This window comes from Symphodus melops, assembly GCF_947650265.1.
Source record: "Symphodus melops genome assembly, chromosome: 1".
Taxonomy (NCBI): domain Eukaryota; kingdom Metazoa; phylum Chordata; class Actinopteri; order Labriformes; family Labridae; genus Symphodus; species Symphodus melops.
Window position 1 is genome coordinate 46,166,463 of NC_136691.1, and position 24,561 is coordinate 46,191,023.

The following is a 24,561-nucleotide window of genomic DNA, read 5'->3' on the forward strand; positions in this document are numbered from 1 at the left end:
TGGCACAAAGCATTTACTAGGGAGACACAACAGGCTGTAATGAAAATATTTGTCAGGCGTTAAATAAGATGTCACAGTGGCCTGACAGGTTGTCCAAGAGCATCACTCAGCAGTACATTTGATGACACATGAACATCAGTTTTGTAGCAATTTTACTGAACAAAATCTTTAAAGCAGGCAAGCCACTCTGTGAATAGCTATCATGTCAAACTGACCTGGATAAATTCAAAAAGAACAGCACTGCATGTCTAAGCAACGAGGGTAAAAAAAAAAAGGAACGCATGGTCTGTTCAAATTGAAATTGTTATTTAAAAGCAAGACGTGAGCCCTTGAAAACATCTCATTAAAAAAACCTGAAGAAGGGCAAATAACTCCTGACAGAAAATGTCAAACTCCCGTCACTGAGACGGAATGAAAACAGTGACATGATGTCCCAGCTTTTTAACATTTCACGTTTCTACACGGAGCTCTAGCATCAAAATAATTAAACATCTGGCAGCATCAGCGACTGAAACCCATTTGAAACCCTTCATATAGTGAACACAAACTATGTTTAAGCTATTTATTAATCAAACTTAGTTTACAAAGATGATAGGCTTCTCTAAAAACTGCTTCCCAAATAAATACAGTAGTTTGACCAATATGATTTGGTTTCTTGTTTGTTTGTTGTCACTCAACCTCTTTCACTGCACTGACTCATTTTCCCAGAAGGCCCCTCTCAACAAACTTTGTAGTTTGATCATCTGTACAGCAAAGCTTTGAAATCATTACATGTTTAGAAGTGTCTCCTGTGTTCCAAGTCCTGTATCCACAAATGGTATTTTCCCTATTTTATTCCAATCTCCATGCTCTTCCAAGCCTGACTAATTCAATCTAAAGAATGTTGATTCCAATGACTCTTTACTGAAGCAACTCAGAATAACAAGCTATCGTTATATAATAGGTGAAACATCCTAACACATCAGAATTAATTAGGTCCAGACTGGTGGGAGGCAGCTGATATCATTTAAGAATCCTCTGATTATTTACTAAATTTTACTTCTAAATCAGTAAGACACTGAACTATGACAACCCTTCTGCTTTTAATACTCTAAGCAGTTACAGTAACATTACAAAATCCCCACTGAGCTGTTGCTTTCCATCCAGGAACTGCACAGTAGCCAAGAGTCACTCGCGCTTTACTCTCCTAACCCTTTACAGGGAACTCATTGAAATACTTTCCAATTCAAATATTCAACCTATTAGTGTTATTCAGGGACACAACAGAACTTTATTTCTGTTAAAAAAAATGTAATTGAAATAAACATTGACAAAGTTACCATATTTGGTTCAAATGCCACAATAGCAGGATCAGTGACGTAGGGTGATCTCTTCTGATTGGCTGAGTGAGGATCACATGCTTCTCGACCTTACTGAGGTTCAGAAGAGTGGCAATATGTAATGTTTGTGGAAATTACCAAAAATAGTCACTTGACCTATAAAGGGTGAACAAACAAAAAAGGTTGTGTACACCACAGAGCTCCACACACTCTCAGGTTGACTCTATTATTATAGTCTGTGTTCTCTGAGTTCACATTTTACCTCCTCCACTGAGCCAGAAGCTGTTTGTGGGTCTGTCACAGCCATGCTTTGAGCAGTGTAGCGCTGCTGAATAGGCAGCCTTTCTGTGCTTTGGATCTGTTTTTCTCCCTGTCACAGTGCTTGTCAGACTTACGAGCTCTTAAAATAGCCACAGTATCTGTTTTCACTAAATGTCAAAACAATGCTGCTTCAATTGTACAACAGCCAATATCTGACACACGATACTCCGCGTGCTCTAATTACATTAAGCTGCAACAGTAAATAGGAGAGTTCACAGACATTAAGGTTCAGGAAAAAAATAGTGATGAAGTTATTGAAAATCATGTGTTGATCATGTGCTGCCAAAGCCTTGAAGCCACATTTTACCAGAATATAAAATGTTTGGATGATCAATGAATTGGGTATAAAGTGCAAATGTGCCCTTTATGTGTCTTTTATTTTATTTATTTATTTTTTTGTACTTGCCTTGGCTCCATCAGGTCCACTTGTTCCAGCATCTCCATCAATGCCTGGCTCCCCCTGATAGATGAAACACACAAAGATTACAGATTGAATATATTTTACAATTGGATACATTCAACAGAAACAAAAACAGATGTGTAGAAGGCCAAACACTGACACCTTCTGGAACAGATCTTATTTCTTCATAGTTTGCCAAATAAATCAATCATGTTTTAAATCACTCAAGTCACAATAGAAGGAAAACATGGGATACTTACTCGCTGGCCAATCAAACCAGTCTCTCCGATATTGCCAGTTAGACCAACAGGACCCTGTCATGAGACGAAGCATCGAAGCTAACGTTGAGTCTTTCGTTCAGATATTTTGCATCCATGTTGTGAATTAGCCTTTTCTCCATTTATTCAGGTTATGCAAATGAACATTGTAAGTACAGAAAATATTTCTTGAAGCAAATAAACAACGTTGAAAAAAAGATGAATTCTATTTTATTATTTTCATCAGTGAACAGAACTATATATTACTCAGTTTTGTTTGCTCAACTGGAAAATACGACTCAAATATTTCAGATTAGCTGTTTCTAGTTATGTACAAACACTGAGGTAATCTAAATATGTATAAGTTAAAACTGTTTGTAAAAATACTTTAGTAGTTTGATCTACCATGATAACATTTCACTTTAAGCTATCTTAGTAGGAAGCTTGCTGGTCTACCAGCTTAGGTAACAGCACTCACTCATCACTCTCTGGGCTATTTCCCTTCATCTTAGTAATGCGTAATCCTACGTGCAATCTCACAGGAGACAAACCAGCCAATTCAAAATAATCTCCTCCACTCTCCTAGTTGGCTGAGGTTGTTGCTCTAATACTAAGCTCGGCAAGAAAACCTCAATGTTAACAGAACACAGCAAGTGAGACACACTGTGAGAGTGTCCAAGAGTTCAACAGGACGTGTGTCATTAACTGACATTAGATTTCTGTTTGATGTCTCCCTAAAAGATAATCTGTGTTATTAATAAAGGCTCAAATTTACCGTCTCTCACCATTAAATGTAGTATGGTGTTCCTGGTGTAATTATTCACACCAATCTACTTGTCCAATATCTCAACAACCAATGTAAATCTCAATAGCCCATCGTCAACTTTACCTTCTCTCCACGTTCTCCAGGCAGTCCCCTCTCTCCAGCCTTCCCTGTCGGCCCCTTTAAAAAAACAATAATAGCCTTAAGTATCTAGTGCTAATACACAAATCTGATGGGGCTCTTACTCCCGCTGTGTGATCAAACCCACCACTGGTCCCATCTCCCCTAGTGGCCCAATGGTTCCTGGTGGCCCTGCTGGTCCCTGCGGGGAGAAGCAGAGGCATCAATAAAGAGGGTAAGTGCACTCTAAAGTCTTGGACAAACACTTCTTAAAGTGACAGACAGTCAAGGAGGAAAAATGTGAAAAGAAATAAGAACCAGGCAGAACGTGTGGATTTGTGGAGATAAGTTAATCTGCAGGGCAAAAAGCCTTCAAAACCCTGAGCCAAAGCTTCTGCAAGTGATGGCACCAGGCCTGCTGTTATAGAGACACATTCAGGCTACAATAAAGCTGCCTTTCTAGGAAATGTGTGGTGTAAATCAAATTGTCTCAGGCTCACTTCTTCTCTGTTTGTGTCCGTGGGATGAGGGCAGAACGAGAGAAAGAGGATTTGGTTGTTCAGGGCTTTTTGACCATGGTACGGGTTTCTGAGAGGCACTGGATAAAAGGTGTCAAAGTGTAAATTTAGATTTTATATTCAAAGGCAAGAAAAGAGGGCGCCCAGTGGGTGCTGGAGAGCCACAGGTTATTTTAGATAATGAGCCACTAGAGGTTTTCCAACTTTATTGTTTGAAAGATATCTTTGAAGTCTCAATTTTTTAACACAAATTGAACAGGATGGATTAAAACATGTTTTTTCATACAGTGTGTCTTTCATAGTTTATGGTTTATGGTTTATTCTCAGACATGCATCCAAAATCCATGTAAATCAAAAAACTCACAGGCTCTCCTGCTGTTCCTTTGGCCCCTGGAGGCCCTGAGGGTCCTTGGATACCCTAGAAATAATACAGCAGGGCTGTAACACACTCACTACAGGAATTCAGGAACATGTTAAAATGTTACACCACCCACTACAGTAATATGTGTTAAACAAGCCTCTCTTATTCAACACTTCTTTCTGAAATGAGTCCACCCCATAAAAATCAAGACTAACCCTAAAAGATGCCTCTGTTAGGCCCAATCACTTACTGGAAATCCCTTAGGCCCAGCTTCACCTGGCTCACCAAGCTTTCCCTGCAGTAAAATCACACAAATGGAAAAGTGAGTTTTATGCTAAATGGCTTGTTTTTTTGTTTTTGTTTTATATATATATATATATAGTTGTTTGTGTATTTGGTGGTGGAGGCCTCTTTAGATACCTTGACAGAAAGTCTAAATAAATATACACATCAGTTTACTTTCATGTATTGTCTTCGATTATCCACGGTTAATATATATATCTATATATATATCTATATATCTATATATCTATATCTATATATATATAGACATATAGACATACATACATACATACATATATATATATATATGTTAGTCTGTTAGTCCATTCTGCTTCTTAAACATGAAAAAGTTTAACTTGTTCTGGACTTTTTTTTAGTAGTTTATTTATGTACTTTTACTTTTTTTTTGCAAAAAGGGGACATTTAAGAAGACTAGTTCTTCCTTACCATCTCCCCAGAGAGGCCCAATTTTCCTGGTGGACCATCAGGGCCCTGCAAAGAAAACATCCAACTCAGTTCACTTAGCATTCTGAAATCCTCAGAAGTGAAAATGTTCCCCACTGCCAAGCACCACCAGCACCATCAATATTTAAGCAGCCTTTGATTTAATGTCCTGCTGGTAGATTTGTACTTTTTCCTCTGCTACAGAAAGGTGCTCCATTTGGTTCATCCTTACTTTGCATGAGACAGGTTTGCAATTCAGAAGTTGAAGGACAAACATGCTCCTAGCCACTTCAGGTAAGTCCTAAGGACCCACTTTGAGTCAGAAACTCTGAAAATATTTGATTAAGCTTTACTGGCTTACCTTTACTCCAGTGGATCCTTTCTCCCCAACTGGGCCATCAGGACCCCATGGACCCTATTCAAAGAAAAGTTTTCACTGATGATCTTTGGAAAAATTGGCCTCAAACAGGCTTGAGACGCATGATGTTTGACATATTAAGTCAATAAATTAGGCCTTTATTTTTGTCCTCCTTATTACTCTCAGCCTGGGAGGCAGTTCTCTGGGTTTGATTAAGATCTCTGGCTTGGCCTACATTGGAGGGACATCATCAAAGATGGTGGCTATTTTGCAAATACTTGGCATCCACAATGGTGCCGCCTGCACACTGGGGTTATTGTAAAGAAGCTTCGGGAAAAGGTCACAAATCATTTAGATGATTCATTCTTACCATTAAAATGGAACCAAACTTTCCACTGTCATTAAATATTAATGGACTGACAGTACTAGTTGTCCATGCAAGAATATTGTACAAAGGTGACCCAAATAGAGTCAAACAACAATACAGAGACAAAAGTTCCAATAAAAACCTCCAATGCATTTCAGTAAGTTATCGTCACTTTAAGAAAATAAGTGACTGCTGAAAATGCGTGGAGAATTCTGAAGCTTTCTCAGATCATTGGTTTTCTTCCACTTGTTCATCAAAGATTAGCTGTATGAGTCTGACAGGACATGACATGTATTGTTGCAAAGTCACCAACCAGCCAACTCTCCATTGATAATCAGTATTCAGATCCATTCAATCCAAACAGGTGCATTAGCTTCAGGCTCACCCACTCCTCCCCTTTCTTTTAACAGCACCAATTTCAGGGTGTTTTACGTAGGAATGCTTTAAAAAAAAAAATGAAAAGATGGTAATGTCTTGCTTCCAAATGGAAGAAATTCTTCATTTTTTTAAAACTGAAATGTTGCCTTGATTAAGTGGATTCACTTTTGTAAAGGGGCAAAGAAGCTTTCAAACTTAACGAATGAGTGGGATAATGCTAAAATATGAGTGGAACATGAACACATCCTCAAGAAGTAAAGTTGAGAAATCATAACAGGATAGTTGAGCACAGCGAAATTATACTAAAAGGATTGAAGTGCTATCATTAATTTAGTGTGCTGCACATACAGCTTTCATTCATTTCGGGAATATACCCAAGAGACATTCAGTACACTGTGTGTAATTAATAAAATAGCCTTAGTCTTCCTTTTTTTTTTTTGGTAATCTAATATTTTTAAATAAAAAATATTGGGCATAGGGAAAAGGATGTTACTGTTTTTTCAATACTTATTGACTGGGAATAATAAGGGAGAGTGGTGTTTAATCATTCTGGACTTAATTCTATTTTCAAAGCCTTAATGTAATTTTCTGCTATCATAGTTATGAAATATTTCGGCTGTGACTACTCGTGATATCAAGGGAGCCATGTTAAACTGATCCACAGAATTAAAAGCCTTAATTATACCATTTATTCATGTTAGATCAATTATTCATGCAGTCCAATGATCCTGCTGTGCAACCAAAGGCTATTTTCCCAAAGTAGAAAACCCATTTAAAGAAAAAAAAATAAAGCAAATTATTCAGAGTTCTTGTCAGACAAAGCAGCAGACACACATTACCATGTTAAACGTCCTGTAAAAAGGTGTGTCGCATATCTGATTCGCATGTTAGAATTCATGTAGCCTACTTTGCAAATATAGATACAGAATAAACCTGTTGCGTTTGTGTAGAGCATACAGTTCTAAATGTTTCTTTAAAGACTAAACCATTGTGTGTTTGTCCTGCACTTCTGAAGGTTTTTTTTTTTTTTTTAACTGTGGATGGTGGAATGTGTTCTCCATCGGTAACAGTGGTTACATACTTTATTTTAATGGATGAAGCAGATCTCAGTTACTCACCCTTGTACCTTTGGGGCCTCTGATGCCGATGGATCCCCTGGAACCAGGAGGCCCCTGAATATGTATGAAAAAAAAAGCATAAAACTTTGAGAATGAATGAAACAAAAATCGGAGACTATGTTACGAGATACAATTGTCTCAACTTCATTTTTTGTACGAGCATAAAAATGCGAAATGATTTAAGTGCCGTTTGGGCTGACATATTAAGTTAAGAATACATTTTTTGTTTCAGTTCAAATTAAAACAAGCTGAAAAGGTACTTCAGAGGATTCATTTCTCACTTAACTACGATGACGGTTCTGATTGTTATGGTTAGAGAGGCAACAGACGTGGCCTTTAACAGACGCATGAAGCTCTTCAACATGGTAGTGAGTCTCGCACGGGATCAGGTTAAGTGAACATCAGGTCAGTGTGGTCCCTGTTTTACATTTAGTGCACATAGAAATTTGGCAATGATTCAAGTAAACTCACTGGGACGCCTTGTGGTCCAGGTTGCCCCGACTCTCCAGGTAATCCGGTGTGACCCTGATTGATACAACATAACTCAAATGATGTCAACTTGATTTATCCAAAGGAAACACAAAATAGTCTTGAGATTTCTGACAAAACTTAATGGGCATTTATTCTCATATCACTCTCTCCATACATATCACATACCCTTCCTTTACGTATACAGAATTGAGCCCCCCTGGTACGAGAGACAGGGTCCAGACTTACTCCTTACCATCGGCCCCGGTTCACCAGGAGGCCCAGGAGTGCCAGTTTTCCCTCGATCCCCCTAAAGAAACACAAGATTTTATTAGGAGAACCACGACAAGTAGAGCTACACCTTTTGAATTCATTCAGTCATTCATTTTGATCATCAAACATTGATTTACAAAATTAAACAATGGGTCTGTCTTGCCAGTCAACTAAAACTCAAGATATTTACTTTACAGTAGCACAAGACAGAGAACGCAGGAAAACCAAACTAGTGAGTGGCTGGTACAAGCAAATGTTTGAAACTTTTGTTTGGTAATTGCCTTAAACACTGTTTTGTTGTCAAATGATCTGTATTTGACACATGGATTCAACTTCTATCAAACGCTACATCAACAGCAAGCTTTTTCACAGTCTAAAATTGGACACTAAACAACAACATTAAACTGTTACTTGTAAAGTTTGACAAATTGAGACCTTACTAACCTTTTCTCCAGCGATGCCCGCCTCTCCGACAGGCCCGACAAAACCAGGCATCCCCTGAAGGAGAAGAAAACAAGCTGTCTTAACCGTCTCTTTTTTCTTTTAGTTCAATTGAAGTTAGCGTTCTCATACTGGGCTGCACAGCTTTCGGGACTCCAACAAAATAGACACACACAGAGACACGCAGTGAGCATCAAAAAGCAGAGAAAGGGAAGAAAGTCTTTACCCTCTCGCCAAGCTTTCCGACCTCGCCAGTTATCCCGGTCTCGCCCTACAGCAATGCAGACAATTAGCATATCACAAACTTATTCATGCCTTTCATTTTTAGTTTGAATCAGCTGAAATGAGCTCGGAGACAGGTTCCCCTGTGGTAACGGAGAATTAGCATCTAATTTACACTTATTCAGATGATACATTATCATAAAAAAAAGCCAGAGAGAGAATGTTCATTTCAGGATGACAGTGTTTCTGTGTTGAATTGACTATTAGGTCTGACCTTGAGTCCATCTGGGCCTGTCAGTCCAGGGAATCCCTGCCTCCCAGGCCTGCCCTGAACAGAAAGGGAAAATGACACAGAGAAGTGCACCTCAGCTGAACACAACAAACAAAAGACTCCTGTGGAAGGTACAGTCTGTGAGTGTGTCGTCCCGAGAGAAGTAGAGGAAAAAAACAGCCACTGATGCCAAAAAAAAAAAAAAAATCCCTTTAAGAAACTTAATGATCCCTAAAACAAAGAGCTGTTTGCAGCATCAAAGGCTTCTTATTACTCTCACAAGTCATTGGGTCATTCATGTTTGTTTTCAGCTATCACTTGTGGGTTGAACTTTTGGGAGATGGCAGACTCAACGACAGCAAAAACAGAGTTTCTGTGAAATTCTTCTGTATTGTTTAGCTGCGGATGGCTCCAAACAAACAATGTCTCTTGTTTGTTTTTTTGCACTGTTGACTTTAGTTTACAGTGCTGAAAAGTTCAAAGTCATCCTGTTTGCCTCTTATTAAGTTATTCGTTTGTCTTGTGAAGTCTCTTTATCCTCAATGTTCTATGCTCAGAGTTTAATTGAGAGTTTAAATGTACTAGAGTGGAGAGGTTTAAAAAATAAACAACAAAAGGGACTGTGGACTTTTTCAACGTCTTGATCCAAACTTAACTGCACATTTGACCTCCAGGAGGGATATTGTCCTAGATTCTGGCAACAAGTAAACATTTTTTCTCGACATTTGTTTGTGTTTGGGGGTGATTTTTTTTTTTATTGCTATAAAAGAATAGCAATTTGCTGACCATTCTGGTAAAGTAAGAACATAGTGTCCAATGGGAAGTCTTTAAAAACAGCTTTAAAACAATAGAGACATTAGCCAGCCAAGGAGCAGCCGTAATCATTCCTCCAAGGCGTCATTTAGGCAGAAACACGTTGGCTAGCGATGGAGTGTAGTAAGTACTGTGGTTTGTGTGTGAAAAATATAATGGTGTAGTATTTTCTAACTGCTCTTGAGTTGAAGGGCTCGTCCAATCAGCACTCACCTCGAGTCCAGTGAGACCAGCTGGCCCAACTGGTCCCGCATCACCCTGACAAAGAAGTGTTCACATAAGGTCAAACAAGGACAGGCTGCTTTTTTATATTTTTATTCCAAATGCATAACATCCCACCTGAAGTCCGAGGGCTCCTCCTGGACCTGGTAAACCTCTTGCCCCTTGCTTCCCCTGTGGATAAAACAACCCAAAAAAACTAAATGTCAACTTTGAATTCATTTTGATTCACTTTCAATGTGTATCTGAGTTTTTAGTTACTACATTAACCTTTGGTCCCTCTGGGCCATTTTGTCCTGGTGGACCGATGTCTCCTGGGAAGCCCTATGAGAAAAGGAACAGCTGTATCAGAACACTGTAGCATACTCCATGCACACAGTAATGTAAGAATATTTAGCTTTGTAACAACACCTTTGGAAAAAAATCATTCTTAAGTAAACTGATTCTGTCTTACCTCGAGGCCAGGAGGGCCAGGTATGCCATCTGGACCCTTTTCACCAGGTTTGCCCTAAGAAATGTCACAAATGATCTCAGTCATCAGAGCTCAGATAGTCATCGCACAGACACAACACTCAAAGTACTTTCATCAAATAATATTAGGTTTGATTTGGTTCAATCTACTTTGTGCATCTTCTCTTTCAGCAGAGCGCTGTCTTGTTATTGAAAAATGCAGGAAATGACTGTCACAAAATACGGGCAGGTAAATAATGTGTGAAAACGAGCAGCAGCTCAAGCAACAAAAAGAGAATATGTATTCCCAGTCCTAATCTTAAATCAGATCAAAGGGCATGGGAATTATTCAGGACAACTCAGGCGCCACTCGTGCCAACTTTAGTGGATCCATTTAAAAGCAAACCATTTCCACTGTGAAGAGTCTGGAGCCCTACTCTTTAAATGGGCTTGTTTATTTCTGAGTTTGAATAGCATACATTGCTTTGCTACATGAATGAGTTTCTCTGATGCTTCCTGATGCATACATTTGAAAATGTGCATCCTTTGACATTTCCAGCAGAACACACACACAAATAAACAACTTTAAAACACATTTAAAATAAGCAGCAGTCTTCACCCCTATTGGTTAGACAACACGTCATCTATCAGTTATGGATCGCTCAGAAATAATCTGTAAAGTATTTCACATGCTGAGAATATACTAGAAATTAGGCAAGAAAAACAGTGAAAGTATAATGTTTATACGAGGGAACTCTCTGCGTCTCAGAGATAAAATGTGACCTCATTAATCACAGCTTAGTGAGCAATTAGATCAAAGAAGATTCCAACCGTGCTATAGCCATATCAAACGAATCAACATGCTCCTGCTTGGTATTACCAACAGCACATTCAGAGTCTGTCATGTTGCATTAAATGGGATTGATAAACCTGCATGCTCGAGTGGAATATCCATGGCAGACTTTGTTGTCAACAGTGGATGTATTGCTCCTCTACAGAAGTTCTAATACAGTTTTTTTTAATAATCATTTTGAGTTGGTTCAAAGTGTTTGAATGTGGATTGGAAATACCTGTGGTCCAGGTTTCCCAAGAGGTCCTTGCAACCCAGGGGGGCCACGGGTACCCTGAAAAAAAAAAGAAAGAAAAAAAAAAAAGATTTCATCCCAGTGAAAAAAAGTCAACAACAAAAATATGTCGTCTCTTTTTTAAACAGCACATACAGGGACAAGCAGAAGAAATATGACAAATGGTAAATGGGTAGCACTCATAAGGAGCAGACACAAATATGTTCACAGAGATGCAATGAAAGAGACTTGTCTGATCACAAGAAGCAATCAGCGTCTTTCGAGATAACACTTTGACAAGCAGACGGGAGACTCCAGCCTTAGAAGTACCACTTTTATCAAACAGACAAAAACGCTCCTACCTTGTCACCTTGGAACCCACAAGGCCCTGGCTCTCCAGGTAAGCCAACATCCCCCTGAGAAAACAAAACAAAAAAAATAATAAGGTATAACGATCAAAATGTTGGTAATTATTAACTCATCAATATGAGTTACAGAGGTGCTGGGTGACACAAGACGTGTGTTTTGTTTGCCTGTTCATGGTTAACAGTTTGTCACCTTTAACAGTCTTGTGTGTGTGTAAAGGTAAGAGTAGTAGTTTAATAAAGACATGTGCAGATCACCTTATCACCTTTCAGTCCTGGCTCCCCTGGGTTACCAGACACTCCCTTGGAGCAAAAATGATTAAAAAGAAACAGGAAATAAGGACATTTCAAATGACTAATGAGCAGTAAGACAAGCGGTGGAATAACTGAATACTTTTATCAACCACATATGGGCAGAGAACAACTTGAAGACATTCAACAGTGCCCTATTTGTATTGTCATCATGTGGAACCTAGATAGAGACTTAACGCATCATTTACCTTGAGCCCTGGTGGTCCTGGTAAGCCAATAAGGCCAGCAGGGCCCATGTCTCCCTGCAAACAACAACACAAATAGTTCTAAGACAGCTAAATGTCCAGACGAATCTCCAAAAAGCTGGAACATTAATCACATTTTGGTTTGTCCATGGCTGCATCTCAAAGCTGCTGTTATTACCCACAATTAGAGCAGAGTGTTTCTCAAAATATTTGCAATATATCAATGTAGTTCTATATGGCTTTCTTTAAGACATGTACGCATATTTGTTATACTGAATAAAACAGTTAGTTGCATCTGCAAAATGTTAAATTGCCGTTTCCAAACATAAACTTTAAAAAAACGATAAGATTAAGATGCTAATGAAGAACCCAGTGAACATGAAATTACTAAGACCTGACATCTAATGCAAGCTCCAGGCACTTAAGACTTTCTGATACTCATTGCTTCTGTCAGCATGAAGAAATACTGAAGTTTGTAATCCAGGACAGGAGCTCATGATACTCAACAAACTTTTTGAGCTAAAAGAGGAGCCAGTAAGGATTCAGACTTTCCTTTTATAAAGCACTTTTCGAAACACTGGTCTCAAGCGGATTTCCAGAAGGAAGAGAAGACAAAAGAGGGGTTTAAAGGGCTATAGAGAGTGACAAAAACAAAAGGAACCAAAATGAGAAAGATTCAACACTCACAATAAGACCAGGGACTCCACATGGGCCAGGAGCTCCCAGTTCACCCTAAGAGGACAAGTAAAAAAGACGTAAACAACATGTGTAACAGAAGCACAATCAGACAGAGGTGTAGAGTTGCATCAAAGCAAACAGTTATCATGATTTTGTTTGTTTTCAAGTGTTTAGCTCTACTAATCGCCTGAGCAATATGTGTCTCCACATTCAATTGTGCCGAGTGACTGAGCACTTGGCAGTGAACACAGAGAAAAGCTTATTCTCTGAATGATCCACCCTGCTGCCACATGCCACGGCTTCATCGTCTCCGAGCTACGAGTCCGATGGAGGGATGGATGAAACACAGATCGCTGTGTGGACTTCCCTGGAGTCCTTTAGTTCTATGAATAAGAGTGGATGAAATGTGAATGGAACATCCTCCCTCTTCTCCCGAGAGGCAGAGGAAGTGAGGCAATGAGGCCTGAGGGAGGCTCTCAGAGGTCAGCCACTCGTAATCTCACACTGACCTTGTCGATAAAGAGCAGCGAGGGTCAGCGTAAAAGAAGAAGGGAGGCGAGGGAAAGTGCCGCTGAAGGCCTCAACATGTTTTTTTTTTCAGTAGACTTGAGTTTTCAGTTTGTCGCGTGCGTTTCAATAAAGTATAAGCAGTAAGGTCAGAGTCAAATTCTTCGTCAATGACTGGGTGGTGTCATAACCTGGCTCAAGAGCCATGTCAAATACTATAAAGGACATAAAGAACAGTTTAAATTGCAAATGATGATTTATTAGAACAATGGCACCAATGACCGCAGCATAAACAAGCATGTGACGAATCTCAATCTGTGTGGTCGAGAGAGAGAGAGAGAGAGAGAGAGAGAGAGAGAGAGAGAGAGAGAGGGAGAGAGGGAGAGAGAGAGAGAGAGAGAGAGAGAGAGGGAGAGGGAGAGGGAGAGGGAGAGGGAGAGAGAGGGAGAGAGAGGGAGAGGGAGAGAGAGAGAGAGAGAGAGAGAGAGAGGGAGAGAGAGAGGGAGAGGGAGAGGGAGAGGGGGAGAGAGAGAGAGAGAGAGAGAGAGGGAGAGAGAGAGAGAGAGAGAGAGAGAGAGAGGGAGAGAGAGAGGGAGAGGGAGAGGGAGAGGGGGAGAGAGAGAGAGAGAGAGAGAGAGAGAGAGAGAGAGAGAGAGAGAGAGAGAGAGATTTTTTTCTATGGCCTTGTGTGATCTTTTTTATATTTCTTGTGTAAATTACAACATCAACTATTCTTCCTTTTTGGGGAATTTTACTAAAAGTGAATCTGCCTTCATAGGTACATTTTTAAGTTCTTCTCAGCCATGTGTAATGTTGTGGACTTCAGAGCAAAAACAGACCAAAGGGATCAAATATAACCTTTGGAGTAAACAGTGCTTTTAACGATGCCATTTGACTTACTGGGTTTCCATCAGGGCCAGGAGGTCCCCTCTCTCCAAAATCACCAGGAAACCCCTGAGCACACAAAGACACAGGGTTGTCATATAACCAGAAGGGAAAGTGAGAGACTATGTCATGTTTACACTCTCAACATGCCCATGTTCATGTTCATTTTATTGATTCATTTTGTAGTTATTACTCAGGGTTTTAATACCAAATGCAGATGGTCGATAAAGTTAAAATCATAAAATCATAAAGCCCCTAACACAAATGTTCCTCATGAGCCCCTAACGTCTGTCAAGTGTACACCCCCGGCCCCCCCCCCCCCTCGCCTCCCCCCCCCCCCCCCCCCCCCACACACACACACACACACACATTTATCCGCAGACCCCCAAAGTCTATCCCAAAACAGAAGTTTTCTGAGTAAAGCCAAGCAAATCCCATCAAATGTGCTCCCTGTGCTCCGTTCCTGGGAGAGCAGCAGGAAATTCCACGGTTGAGTGTTTCTGAGCGACTGAGTGTCTGTGTGCGCATGCTGGCAGGGAGCGTTCGGCAGCCTGCGAACCAAAACCCCAGGACTCGCCTAAATGGCAGAATAAAGCCGCTTGGCTCAGGAACTGCTGACTAAGTCTTCTTTTTTTTGCTTGGTGCTCGTAATTCCATTATGGAGGCAGAACAAGAGACATGATGCAGCCGCGAGGCCACACGCTCAACGTGTGCTTGTCAGAGCGCCAAGGTCAACATTTAACCCAGCGTGCAAAAGCACAGCTCAGAAGAAGAGCTCTATGGTTAGATAAATGATAAAGGAAAAAATACCAGAGAGATATTGTATTCTCTGATAAGAAACCATGAGAAAAAAGATTAAATCAAAGTATTACAACACTGAGAGACAGCACGGATTCAATTGTCTGTGTGGCAGACTGCTCAATTAGAACGTTGGGCATTTATTTATGGATAAAGAAATAAGCTGCAATTGGTGCAACATGAAGCTCGCAGAAAATGTGGAAAAATGTGCCCTTTTCCAAAAACATCAATAACTGGCTTTGTTCAATCAGAAACACATGTACGTCTTTTAACTCATTGAAATCTCCAACCAAGTCTGCTGTGTGCAAAGTATTTGATATACAATATACACTGAATAAATCCATAAGGAAGGTTACTCTTTCAGTTAGATCGGCAGGAAAACACAGGACTACAAATGCACACAGTGTTACAATTCGACATTATGGTGGATGAAGCTGCTCGGGACGGGTCTTTCAATTGAATCTCTGTGGGATCAAACATGAAGTTGTTTTTTTTCATTTGTTTTTCCACATTAGGTCCAATTTCCCTTCTGCTGACTCAGGACAAAAATAAAGCTTGTTGCATAAAGTGACTGACCTCACTTTCCACCACAGATGAAAAGAAATGGCACGTCGTCATCAGGACTTGGCTTTCATGAGCAGATTTTCTTAGTCAGTGTCACTGACTAATACTGCATAATAATATTATAGAAAAAAAATCATGTTCAGCCACGGCAGGCCTGGGAAAATATCTGATTTTAACGAGTGGTTACGTGCAGTTTCAGTATTGTACATGTACTGTAAGCCACAGAGAATGGGGAATGTTCTTCCAGGCGCCAATGACAGTAGACTTCGCTGATCTGCGGTAGAGACTGCAGAGAGCCAGAAGCCACAACTGACACATTAGATTATCATATCAGCAGAACAAGCCGTGTAACCACGGAATAAGTTCATCGACTGACATACAGATCACTCGTAAAAAATGTGTTTTCTAATCACGTCCAGCCAGAGAAAACTAATCAAGTAAGACATAAGGATGAGGAGTCTCTGATTAAACATGAATTCAATAATTACTGATTTTAAAAGAGGAGGCTGAATGAGAAAATAGATGTAATCTGCTGACTCATGAGCATTGGTGTTCCTTACACATTCAGTTTAGGGTGCAAATTTCTCCCCTTATGGCGTTCCCAATAGTAATCTAAGCATTACTGTGCCAGAGAGGGCGTAACTACAATTTCTATACACAGATTTATAACTGAAGCCAGGACTCTGTCAGATTAATGGTCTTATAGTACTCTCTAAAGTAGCTCTGCACTACAGTAAGAGTCCATAAATCAAGTAAACAACACCCTCACTTTCATGGGGCAGCATAAAAAAATGTTCTCGGAGAAGTATGTTGAGAGAAAACTTTACCGGCCTACCCATCTTGCCCTTCTTCCCATGAACGCCAGGAAATCCCTGGAAACAAAAAGGAAACAGAGATGAGAGAAAGAAGACGAAAAACAGAGATCAAAGTGCAAATTAAAAATAAGAACAATTTAAACATTAAAATGTTATGAGACTTGAAGTCCACAGCCGGACTTGCAGTACTGTGAGATTACGATGTTCCCTGAACATCAAAAAATGATGTGGGATAGAATATAACACAGAGAGTTATATTAGCATTAGTAAATGATTAAAGTAGTTCAGTTTAGAAACCAATTCAAATGTTGTTGAGAAGCCTGTTCAGTGGCTTTCTTTGGAATGATCAAAGTAGAATACTTGGTCTAATGATTCGAGCAGCCACTAAATAGACTTGAGGTCTGATGATTTTGACAACTTGTACTATATAAAACCAGTCATCTTTGAAAAGGTTGGCCCTTTAAGAATAACTAAGACTCAGTTCAGGCGTCGAGGCTCTTCTTAATCAGGAACATCTTTTTCAGCCAGTTGAACTGACATTGAGATGTGAGCATGCTAATTTGATAGTTTTCCATTTTGTCTTGTTGCTTTCCCTGGATGCATTAATCTCACAGTTGAGGTCGATGTGACAAAAGGTTTGTGGGGAAAATATTACTAACTAAAGAGTTAAATTATGAACAGTTTAAAAGCTGTTAATGGTTGAAACACATTTGGATCACCGGACGATACAGAGCCAATTCGCTACAATGACTAAAAACTAAAAGCAGATGTAAAAATACTTAGTGAAAAGTCTACATTTTGTGGCACTGTTTTACCCTGGAGGTTAATGGAAATAAGAGTTTAAGCTGGATTTAATTAAATCTAAATTTGCCGCCTTCATTGTGACCTCATCCATTACAGTGGAGAGGTTATAGGGTTGAAGGTTTGATCCATCACATCCGAGAAGCTTGAGCTATTCATAATAGAGATTTGGTGAGGTGTGCCTGCAGTACTTTCAGAAAGAAGTATTTTTCATAAAGCCATCATGGACATATATATAATACAACCCAGTGGGCATTCACACTCACAGCCACCAATACTCACTCTCTCGCCATCAGGACCAGGACGGCCAAAAAGCCCAGGGAGGCCAATGTGACCCTGGAGAGATGAATAAAAGATGGAGTGGATGCAGAGGTAAGGTAAAGATAGATGGAGCAGCAAAAGATGGTGGACACAGGAAGACACAAGACTGAGCAGAGATGATCGAAACGGTGAAGAACTTTTAGCTGTCAAAGACACTGACACGTCTGAAAACCTCGACAAATACTCGATCTGTTATACTTTGATCTGGTATTGCACTGCAGGCTTTTTCGCTACAATGGGGTGGCCTGAAGAGTTAAGCCTTGAGGCAAGTGTATATGCCCATGGACTGCATGGTGCTGGCTTCCACGATGTAGTCCAAGGGCACATACCCTCACATCAGGGATCTCTGGAGGATTCGCTGCCAAGACTGCTCTGTGGAAGAGGAAAGAAGAGTGGCCAAACCGCAGAAACATAAATTACACTGACATTTAATGAGAAGCTTACGTCTGAATGCATTATTATGCTCTGAGCAGAGCAATATCGTTTTATGATATTTGGCTAACATGAGGAAAAAAAGCAAGCACACAGAAAGTTGTAAAGTGAGTTCATTACCTCTACATGACTTACAATGTACTTTTGAAATCGCCTTTCATTATCATCATGGAGTTAACAGCCATATACAAGTGGTGTTTATGATGCTGGCTTTTTATGTACCCCTACTTGAAAGATTTTAATTTACCAGGGATTATACAGTTCAGTTCAGAAAGATAAAGGGCCCTATGTAAAGTACTGTCTAAATTTAACATCACTTTTCGAACATCTAACTAGGTTTTGCTAGCCGCAGCCCACACATTGCTTGATGATACATACATTTGTTTTGGCATAACATGAATCGAACTGATCATTGTGTCAGCTCTCATTCCCTTTAGGAGTCAGGTTTCCTGCAAGCTGGTGCGTTGCTATTTACGCAACGGATTTCAGTTTTTACTGCTAAAAAGACCCAACGATGGGGTGCTAGTGGCCAACTGGTAAGTTTTCGTGCCCCGTGTACAAAAGGCCAAAGTCCTCGAGGCAGGCGGCTCAGTTTCGCCTTCCTGTGTATGTCAGTCCCCAAGAAAACGCTCCTCAGTTTCCGACTCTATCCACTGCCCTGTTTCACACAAAGGCAGAAAGATGCCCAAAAAATGTATCTAAAAAATAAAAATAAGAATGATCTCAAACTGGACCATTTAACTTCTCTCATTTCATTGTTCCCCTGAACACAAACAACACACAGGACACTGACTTAAATATGTTGAAGGCAGACTGGAGGTCAATTTTGCTGATTATCCCCACAAGAACAGAAACGATGAGAGAGAAACATTTCTGCATGAGGCAAAAAACGTGCTCATTAATTGTCAAAATCTTCAGACACGCCGACAGGAGACAGGATGTATGTTAACTAATGTTCTGCGAGCTCAACATCAAATAAAGGAAGACTATACACATTTATTTATTTTCTCTGCTGGAATCCTTGGATATATTCTCTAATGCACGTAACACGGAACACTCTTTATTGATATCTGTGGGATTCATGATCAGTGGAACGCAGTCATTATGCCTGTGTTTCTGTGTATTAGACAGAATGAGCATGGGAACAAGTGAACCCGGAGGAGAGCTTTGACACAAAACAGAAATAAAAGCTCTCTGTCCCTCATCCCTCTGTCCCATTAAATAGAGAAATGTGAATTTATCAGCATAAGCACTGATACTTAAGTTTGATGCAGGTGCACTGTTGTGCATCCTGCGTATGGCTGGGAATCTTTGGGTGTCTAACGATTTGATTTGATTCGATTCATGGGATTACCATTCAATTCAGAATCTATTTTTGATTAAAAACTATTCCAGATTTATGATTCAAAGTCGATTTTTTAATAAGTCATCTGTGAGACTGGCTAAATTTATTGCGGCTCCATTTGGCGGTTAAAGAGCTAGCCTTAGCATTTAGCAGGGAGTGACTGACTAGCCAAAACATTTTTAACTTTTGGAAGGCATGAATCTATTTAAAATGGCAGAAGGTAAGAATCTCGATTTTTCCCCACCCTTAATCCTGTTTGTGTGTGGAAAATGTTCAGGGGGTTACATTATCAACTCACCAACTGCATGTCCATCTTTCAAATATGCCATTTTAATATCAGGCCCATTCTGCATCCTCAAAGAAGGAACCTGCTAGTTATGTGCATGACGACAAACACACCCCATGGCGCTTACAGGAGGGCAAGGTCATTTGCTATTCAAACAACGTGAACACAGAACATAAAAGAAAAAACTGTGTGAGGAGTAAAATAGAAGAGAGACCAGCGTCGTGTTTTAACTGGGTGTAGGATAGGGCCCAAAGAGAGAAATGACAAAGAGAGCTATTCGCCTGTTAGATTCAGTGGATGTGTGAAGTTTAGGTACATCTAAAGAACATAAAAACATCGAAAAAGTCATTGCAATGGTTAGTGGTTCTAATAGGCCTTACAGAACAAGAGAAAAAAAAACATATGTATTTCCAAAACAGCTCTTTCTGAATAAAGATCAGAAATACTTAATCCAAGAGTCGACATTTAATAAAACAAATTCAGAACAAAGCTGTTGTTTTACTATGGTCCACTTACCCTGACTCCTTTTGGCCCCATTTTCCCTACAGGCCCGGGTAAACCCTAAATGTAAGACATCACAATCAATATTTCTGAGGTTACTCACAGAAGCAGAACTTGATTTGTGTCAATTTGAGAGTCCTGTCTTTAAAAAAAGAAAATGTGATTTAAAAATACATGAAACCAGGTTTTGAAAAACCTCCCTACTTGATAATAAGAATCAACTTTCATTTCAAATGGAATCTGAAACTTCTATAAATTTAATTGGCCTCTCTACTGCCTTTTGCGGTCTTAAATACTTTAAACACTCTCGGAGACACACTCGACAAATCCACCAGTGTGGAGAAGCTCTCCCTGCAAGTATAAAGATCAAACCTCAGCTCAGGAGAACTGACTTCAGCAAAGTGCAACACATTGACATAAACCTGCAGCCCTCAGTGATTCACAGCCTACAGATGGTAGGGGGAGCTAAAACCTAATCCATTACACACCGCAGAGTGTCTAAAGGGATCAGAGTTCAGACACAGTGAGTGTGCATAAGCGCAGATGCAAAACAGTAAGACCTGTGCCTGAACTTTAAGCTATCATAAACATGCAGAAGGCATAAGACAGTGAGCAGTCATCCAGCTGTTTATGGAGTGTAAATGTTTGAAAAGCTAAAAATCTAAAGAAATCTTGATGCTCCACAGCTTTGACTCCTCAAGTTAAATGCTATTCCCAGAGGAGAGGTAAGAATTACACTGTGAGTGGTGCTTACAGCGGAAACCCTCTGACATTATGTTTCCTCTCCAGACTGGGGCATCTGTTGCTGCTTCACAACACCTCGGAGCTGTTTGCCCCTTTTTTTTTAGGCCTTTTCGTTTCATTCAGCTGCTATTCGCCTTTTGCTTGGATTTGCCAAATTCAATTTTAAAATGCCGATGGCTGACATTATTCCCAAACACCCAACATCCTTACATGAATTGTTTTCCAGCTACAAAAACATTTCATTCACTTCTATTCGATATTTTCTGTCATATTCATCTTTGTGTTTGACAGTCAGCAAAAAATAACTAGCTGAACTTTTATTTAGAGGCGTGTGTGTGTGTGTGTGTGTGTGTGTGTGTGTGTGTGCTCAACCAACACCGCAACACTCGATTTACTGCACCTGCCTGCCAGGATAGCCTTTGGCCCCAGTGCTTCCATCATCCCCCTGTTCACCCTGTGGAGACAGAGACAGAAGAGAAATCAGCATTTGAGGAGGACGAGATACTGAAAGAGGAGAAAGGAGGGAGAAAAGGAATGAAGGATGGAGTGAGGGAGGGAAGGATTAAACTGTAGGAGGAAGGTTTCCTCGATGCACATATGGTTTCTGTTGGAGGGGCAATGATTGCAATAAGGACCTGAGAGACAGCAATAAATAGTGAAAACAAGCATGTTATGTATAAAGTCATAAACTTACATTAAATGCGTTTCAATTGCTACCATGGAAGAATTGAAATCTCTCAGCGTAAATAAAGACCTTTTGTTTGGACAGTGTTGCTTCAGGAATGAGGCTGCCGCAGACGTTGCCCCTCTAAAAATCCAATTAATCCGACAGTAAGTAGTGAGAGGTAGGTCAATCTATGTGCTGTTTAGACAACTGCTCGCAGAGTTCTGCCATTTCATGTTTACCTTAGTTAACGTGCAAGCTAGTAATGCATCCGTCTGAAGGGAATATTTAGCACGGCAAAAGTACAGAAGTGAGAAAAGGCATGCAAGAAATGACAGGCTGCTAACCTTTATCCTCATGGTTAAACAATACAAAATCACTTTTATTTCTGTATTTGTTGCTTCCTTTGATAAACCAGATGGTTAATGTGTCAGTTGACATGAAGTGTTGTAAATATTAACAGGTGGACCGTAGTAAAAGTGCTGCAACAAAGACATGTCACATAGCAGGTTACTATGGCAAAATAAGCTAAGAGATAGAAAAAAAAAGGAGTATAATTTTTGATTGTTTAGTATAATCAATTAATAATAATCAATCAATTGTATAATCCCCTTTGTGTTAAGCACAGAAGAATATCCTAGCATACAGGTGATGCTACATGTCTGTAAGGCACAAGGTGTCGCCAGTAATTGTCACTGAAGAAGAAAACCACGAAATGAGGTTCATTAACAAAAAATAGCAAGCCTCAGGTCAATCCTCGCAGACTGGTCTCGATACGAAAATTCTTTTCTATTTGAGTCATTGAAAAGACCGCCTCATCTCAAGACAGGGCTTTTTTAATCGGTGTGACACAGCACATTTTTCTGCAAGATAGTACACCGGATTTGAGCTCAGGAAGGAGGGAGAAAATGAGGAGGAGAAGGAGGAGGAATGACCTGAGGGTGTCCAAACTATTTAGTCCACTTGTTTTTCTGCCAAAAAAACTCTTCTTCTCTTTTCCGGCCAAGATTCCAGCTCAACTTAATTCAAATGCCTCTTCTTCATTAACTAACTCCTTTTCCACACACTTTTTTTTATCGTCCAAGTGTGACGGTGAAAATATTCTTTCTCTCCATTTCTTTTGGTTTAAATGGGAACACATGCTTGATTCTGATGACAGCTTTGCCTGGACGTTCTTGGTTCTTTTTATGAGTAAACACAGAAGAAGAGCTAACACACAGTGTAGCCATTAGACAGACAAACAGCAGACAGTGGATATAGAGAGCATGATAACACCTTTGAAAGATGGGGGGGGTCACATTCTTGTTGCTTTATCAGAAAACCTTTTTGTTGCCTTCATGATTGTTTTTAATCCCAAATCTCAGACACCCTTGATCCAATTTCACAAAAGTGTCAGTAATGCAAGGGACTTAAGAGTTTTCTGAATAAATCGTTTTATCCAACCCAAATACCAGCGTGCTTACCGAGCTCAAATGAGTCCTTAAATTACTGTACATTCAAATCAATCCCTCATGTTTAATGAACGGTACAAACAAAAGCATTATCACTATTTAATGGTAAATATAAACAAAACTTGAGAGATAAATGCTCTCAGCTGAACTGGGGCAAAAGTTCCAAAATGAAGGAAGTACTCACAGGTTCACCAGGCAGACCAGAGGGACCAGGATGACCTTTTTGACCCTGTGGATGAAGAAACATTGAGTTAGAACGCTCAGAATCTAACACAAATGATAACTTTTGAACCAAAAAGCGACATGGAAGCACAATACTAAGTGAGTTACACTGAAGAGAAAGTTGATGTAGGCAGAATGAGGAAATATGAAGGCATTGGTGAAGTGAAACCAACGTTTTGGTTGACATAGCTTCATCACTTAACTTCAGGAATATTCCAGTCAACACTGCAGGGGATGAAATTCTGTTGAATGTCTTTCAAATTACCTCAGAAGAACTTGACTGGATTTCTTTGATTTTTTTCTTCAATAACACAACCTGACAAAGACCTGGAAGGTTTAGGCTTAAAGGGTCATCACCAAGGACAAATGTAATAGCTGTGAAACTAGTGGACCACTTATCAGCAGCAACGGCTCATTAACCCTGAATATAACCCTTTACAATTCAACACAAGAACAATGGCTTTTTATTTATTGCTGCAGCACAGCTGCTTGACAATGAATGTGTCTAATGTTGCTATGAATGCACTCTGACAAAGCAATACACAGCAATCTTGCATGAATTAAACCGTAAGCCAATTAGACAGGAACAAATGAACCCCAAAGAGTTTAATGGTCACCTTCATGCCCTGTGGTCTAAAATGAACAGGCCAGCTGCTCACTAAACACATTCATCTCTTTACAATCAAGGCCTCCAGATAAGAGCCATGTGAAGTCATGTCTGAGGGAAGAACACGTCTATCCCTTTAAGTGCGAGGTCAGGAGCCACCAGCTGTCCAGTCCTGTCTGCAGCATAATAAGCAGACCATAGGCTGATGTACACAATTCTATTAACATGTCACCACCATCAAGAGTCACAAACCAAACGGTATTACACCAGGGGTGTATACATGAGGTTTGAATCTCCATCTGCAAACATGATGTGGAATATCTGGCAGCAGAATGTCAAGCAGAGAAGCATTTAGTAGGTTAGGAGATGATGCAGGTCAGGATGAAAGTGATGATGAGGGAAATGCACCAAAAGCTGAATGACTTTTAAGGGGGTTCAGTAAAGATAAATTCTTATTGGCCCCTTCTTTGGAGAGGAAGAAACGTAATTCTGAAGACACTATGATTCTATTACATGTTAAGACAATAGTTGACTGTGGTCTGAAGCCTCATTAAATAAGATTTTCCATTCCACACATGTGGGGTATTGAAATTGGGGCACTGGTAGCCTGGTAGCTGGTGCCTTATGTGCAGTGGTTGTTGTCCTCTAGGTGGGAAGCCCAGGGTCCCTAATGTCCTACTCTATCCACTGTGTCTGAAATAATAATACAAGAATACTTTATGCAATACTTAAAGTTGTACATTCACTGACTCATGTAACAGACTTTTAGTAATTCTTATATTTTTGTCTAAAAAAGCCCTTAAAAATGGAAGTAAATCTATCTTTAAGTATTTTTAAGTAATATATTCTAC

The 24,561-nt window shown here is 39.9% G+C and overlaps 1 protein-coding gene across 2 annotated transcripts in view; it reads right to left on the bottom strand.

Annotated features, from left to right (window-relative positions):
- The window catches only part of col27a1b (collagen, type XXVII, alpha 1b), a 63,458-nt gene that overhangs the window by 13,284 nt on the left and 25,613 nt on the right, over positions 1 to 24,561 (bottom strand). For both annotated transcript variants that reach the window (XM_079349982.1, XM_079349981.1), the window contains exons 8-36: positions 23,066 to 23,110; positions 21,167 to 21,220; positions 20,038 to 20,082; positions 17,420 to 17,473; positions 16,349 to 16,393; positions 14,175 to 14,228; positions 12,777 to 12,821; positions 12,093 to 12,146; positions 11,851 to 11,895; positions 11,590 to 11,643; positions 11,234 to 11,287; positions 10,168 to 10,221; positions 9,984 to 10,037; positions 9,834 to 9,887; positions 9,708 to 9,752; positions 8,685 to 8,738; positions 8,415 to 8,459; positions 8,192 to 8,245; positions 7,731 to 7,784; positions 7,478 to 7,531; positions 7,007 to 7,060; positions 5,147 to 5,200; positions 4,789 to 4,833; positions 4,310 to 4,354; positions 4,063 to 4,116; positions 3,329 to 3,382; positions 3,187 to 3,240; positions 2,301 to 2,354; positions 2,047 to 2,100 (exon numbers count right to left, since the gene is read on the bottom strand). In XM_079349982.1, coding sequence (XP_079206108.1) covers positions 2,047 to 2,100; positions 2,301 to 2,354; positions 3,187 to 3,240; positions 3,329 to 3,382; positions 4,063 to 4,116; positions 4,310 to 4,354; positions 4,789 to 4,833; positions 5,147 to 5,200; positions 7,007 to 7,060; positions 7,478 to 7,531; positions 7,731 to 7,784; positions 8,192 to 8,245; positions 8,415 to 8,459; positions 8,685 to 8,738; positions 9,708 to 9,752; positions 9,834 to 9,887; positions 9,984 to 10,037; positions 10,168 to 10,221; positions 11,234 to 11,287; positions 11,590 to 11,643; positions 11,851 to 11,895; positions 12,093 to 12,146; positions 12,777 to 12,821; positions 14,175 to 14,228; positions 16,349 to 16,393; positions 17,420 to 17,473; positions 20,038 to 20,082; positions 21,167 to 21,220; positions 23,066 to 23,110 — 1,485 coding nt within the window. The remainder of the gene's footprint in view (positions 1 to 2,046; positions 2,101 to 2,300; positions 2,355 to 3,186; positions 3,241 to 3,328; positions 3,383 to 4,062; positions 4,117 to 4,309; positions 4,355 to 4,788; positions 4,834 to 5,146; positions 5,201 to 7,006; positions 7,061 to 7,477; positions 7,532 to 7,730; positions 7,785 to 8,191; positions 8,246 to 8,414; positions 8,460 to 8,684; positions 8,739 to 9,707; positions 9,753 to 9,833; positions 9,888 to 9,983; positions 10,038 to 10,167; positions 10,222 to 11,233; positions 11,288 to 11,589; positions 11,644 to 11,850; positions 11,896 to 12,092; positions 12,147 to 12,776; positions 12,822 to 14,174; positions 14,229 to 16,348; positions 16,394 to 17,419; positions 17,474 to 20,037; positions 20,083 to 21,166; positions 21,221 to 23,065; positions 23,111 to 24,561) is intronic.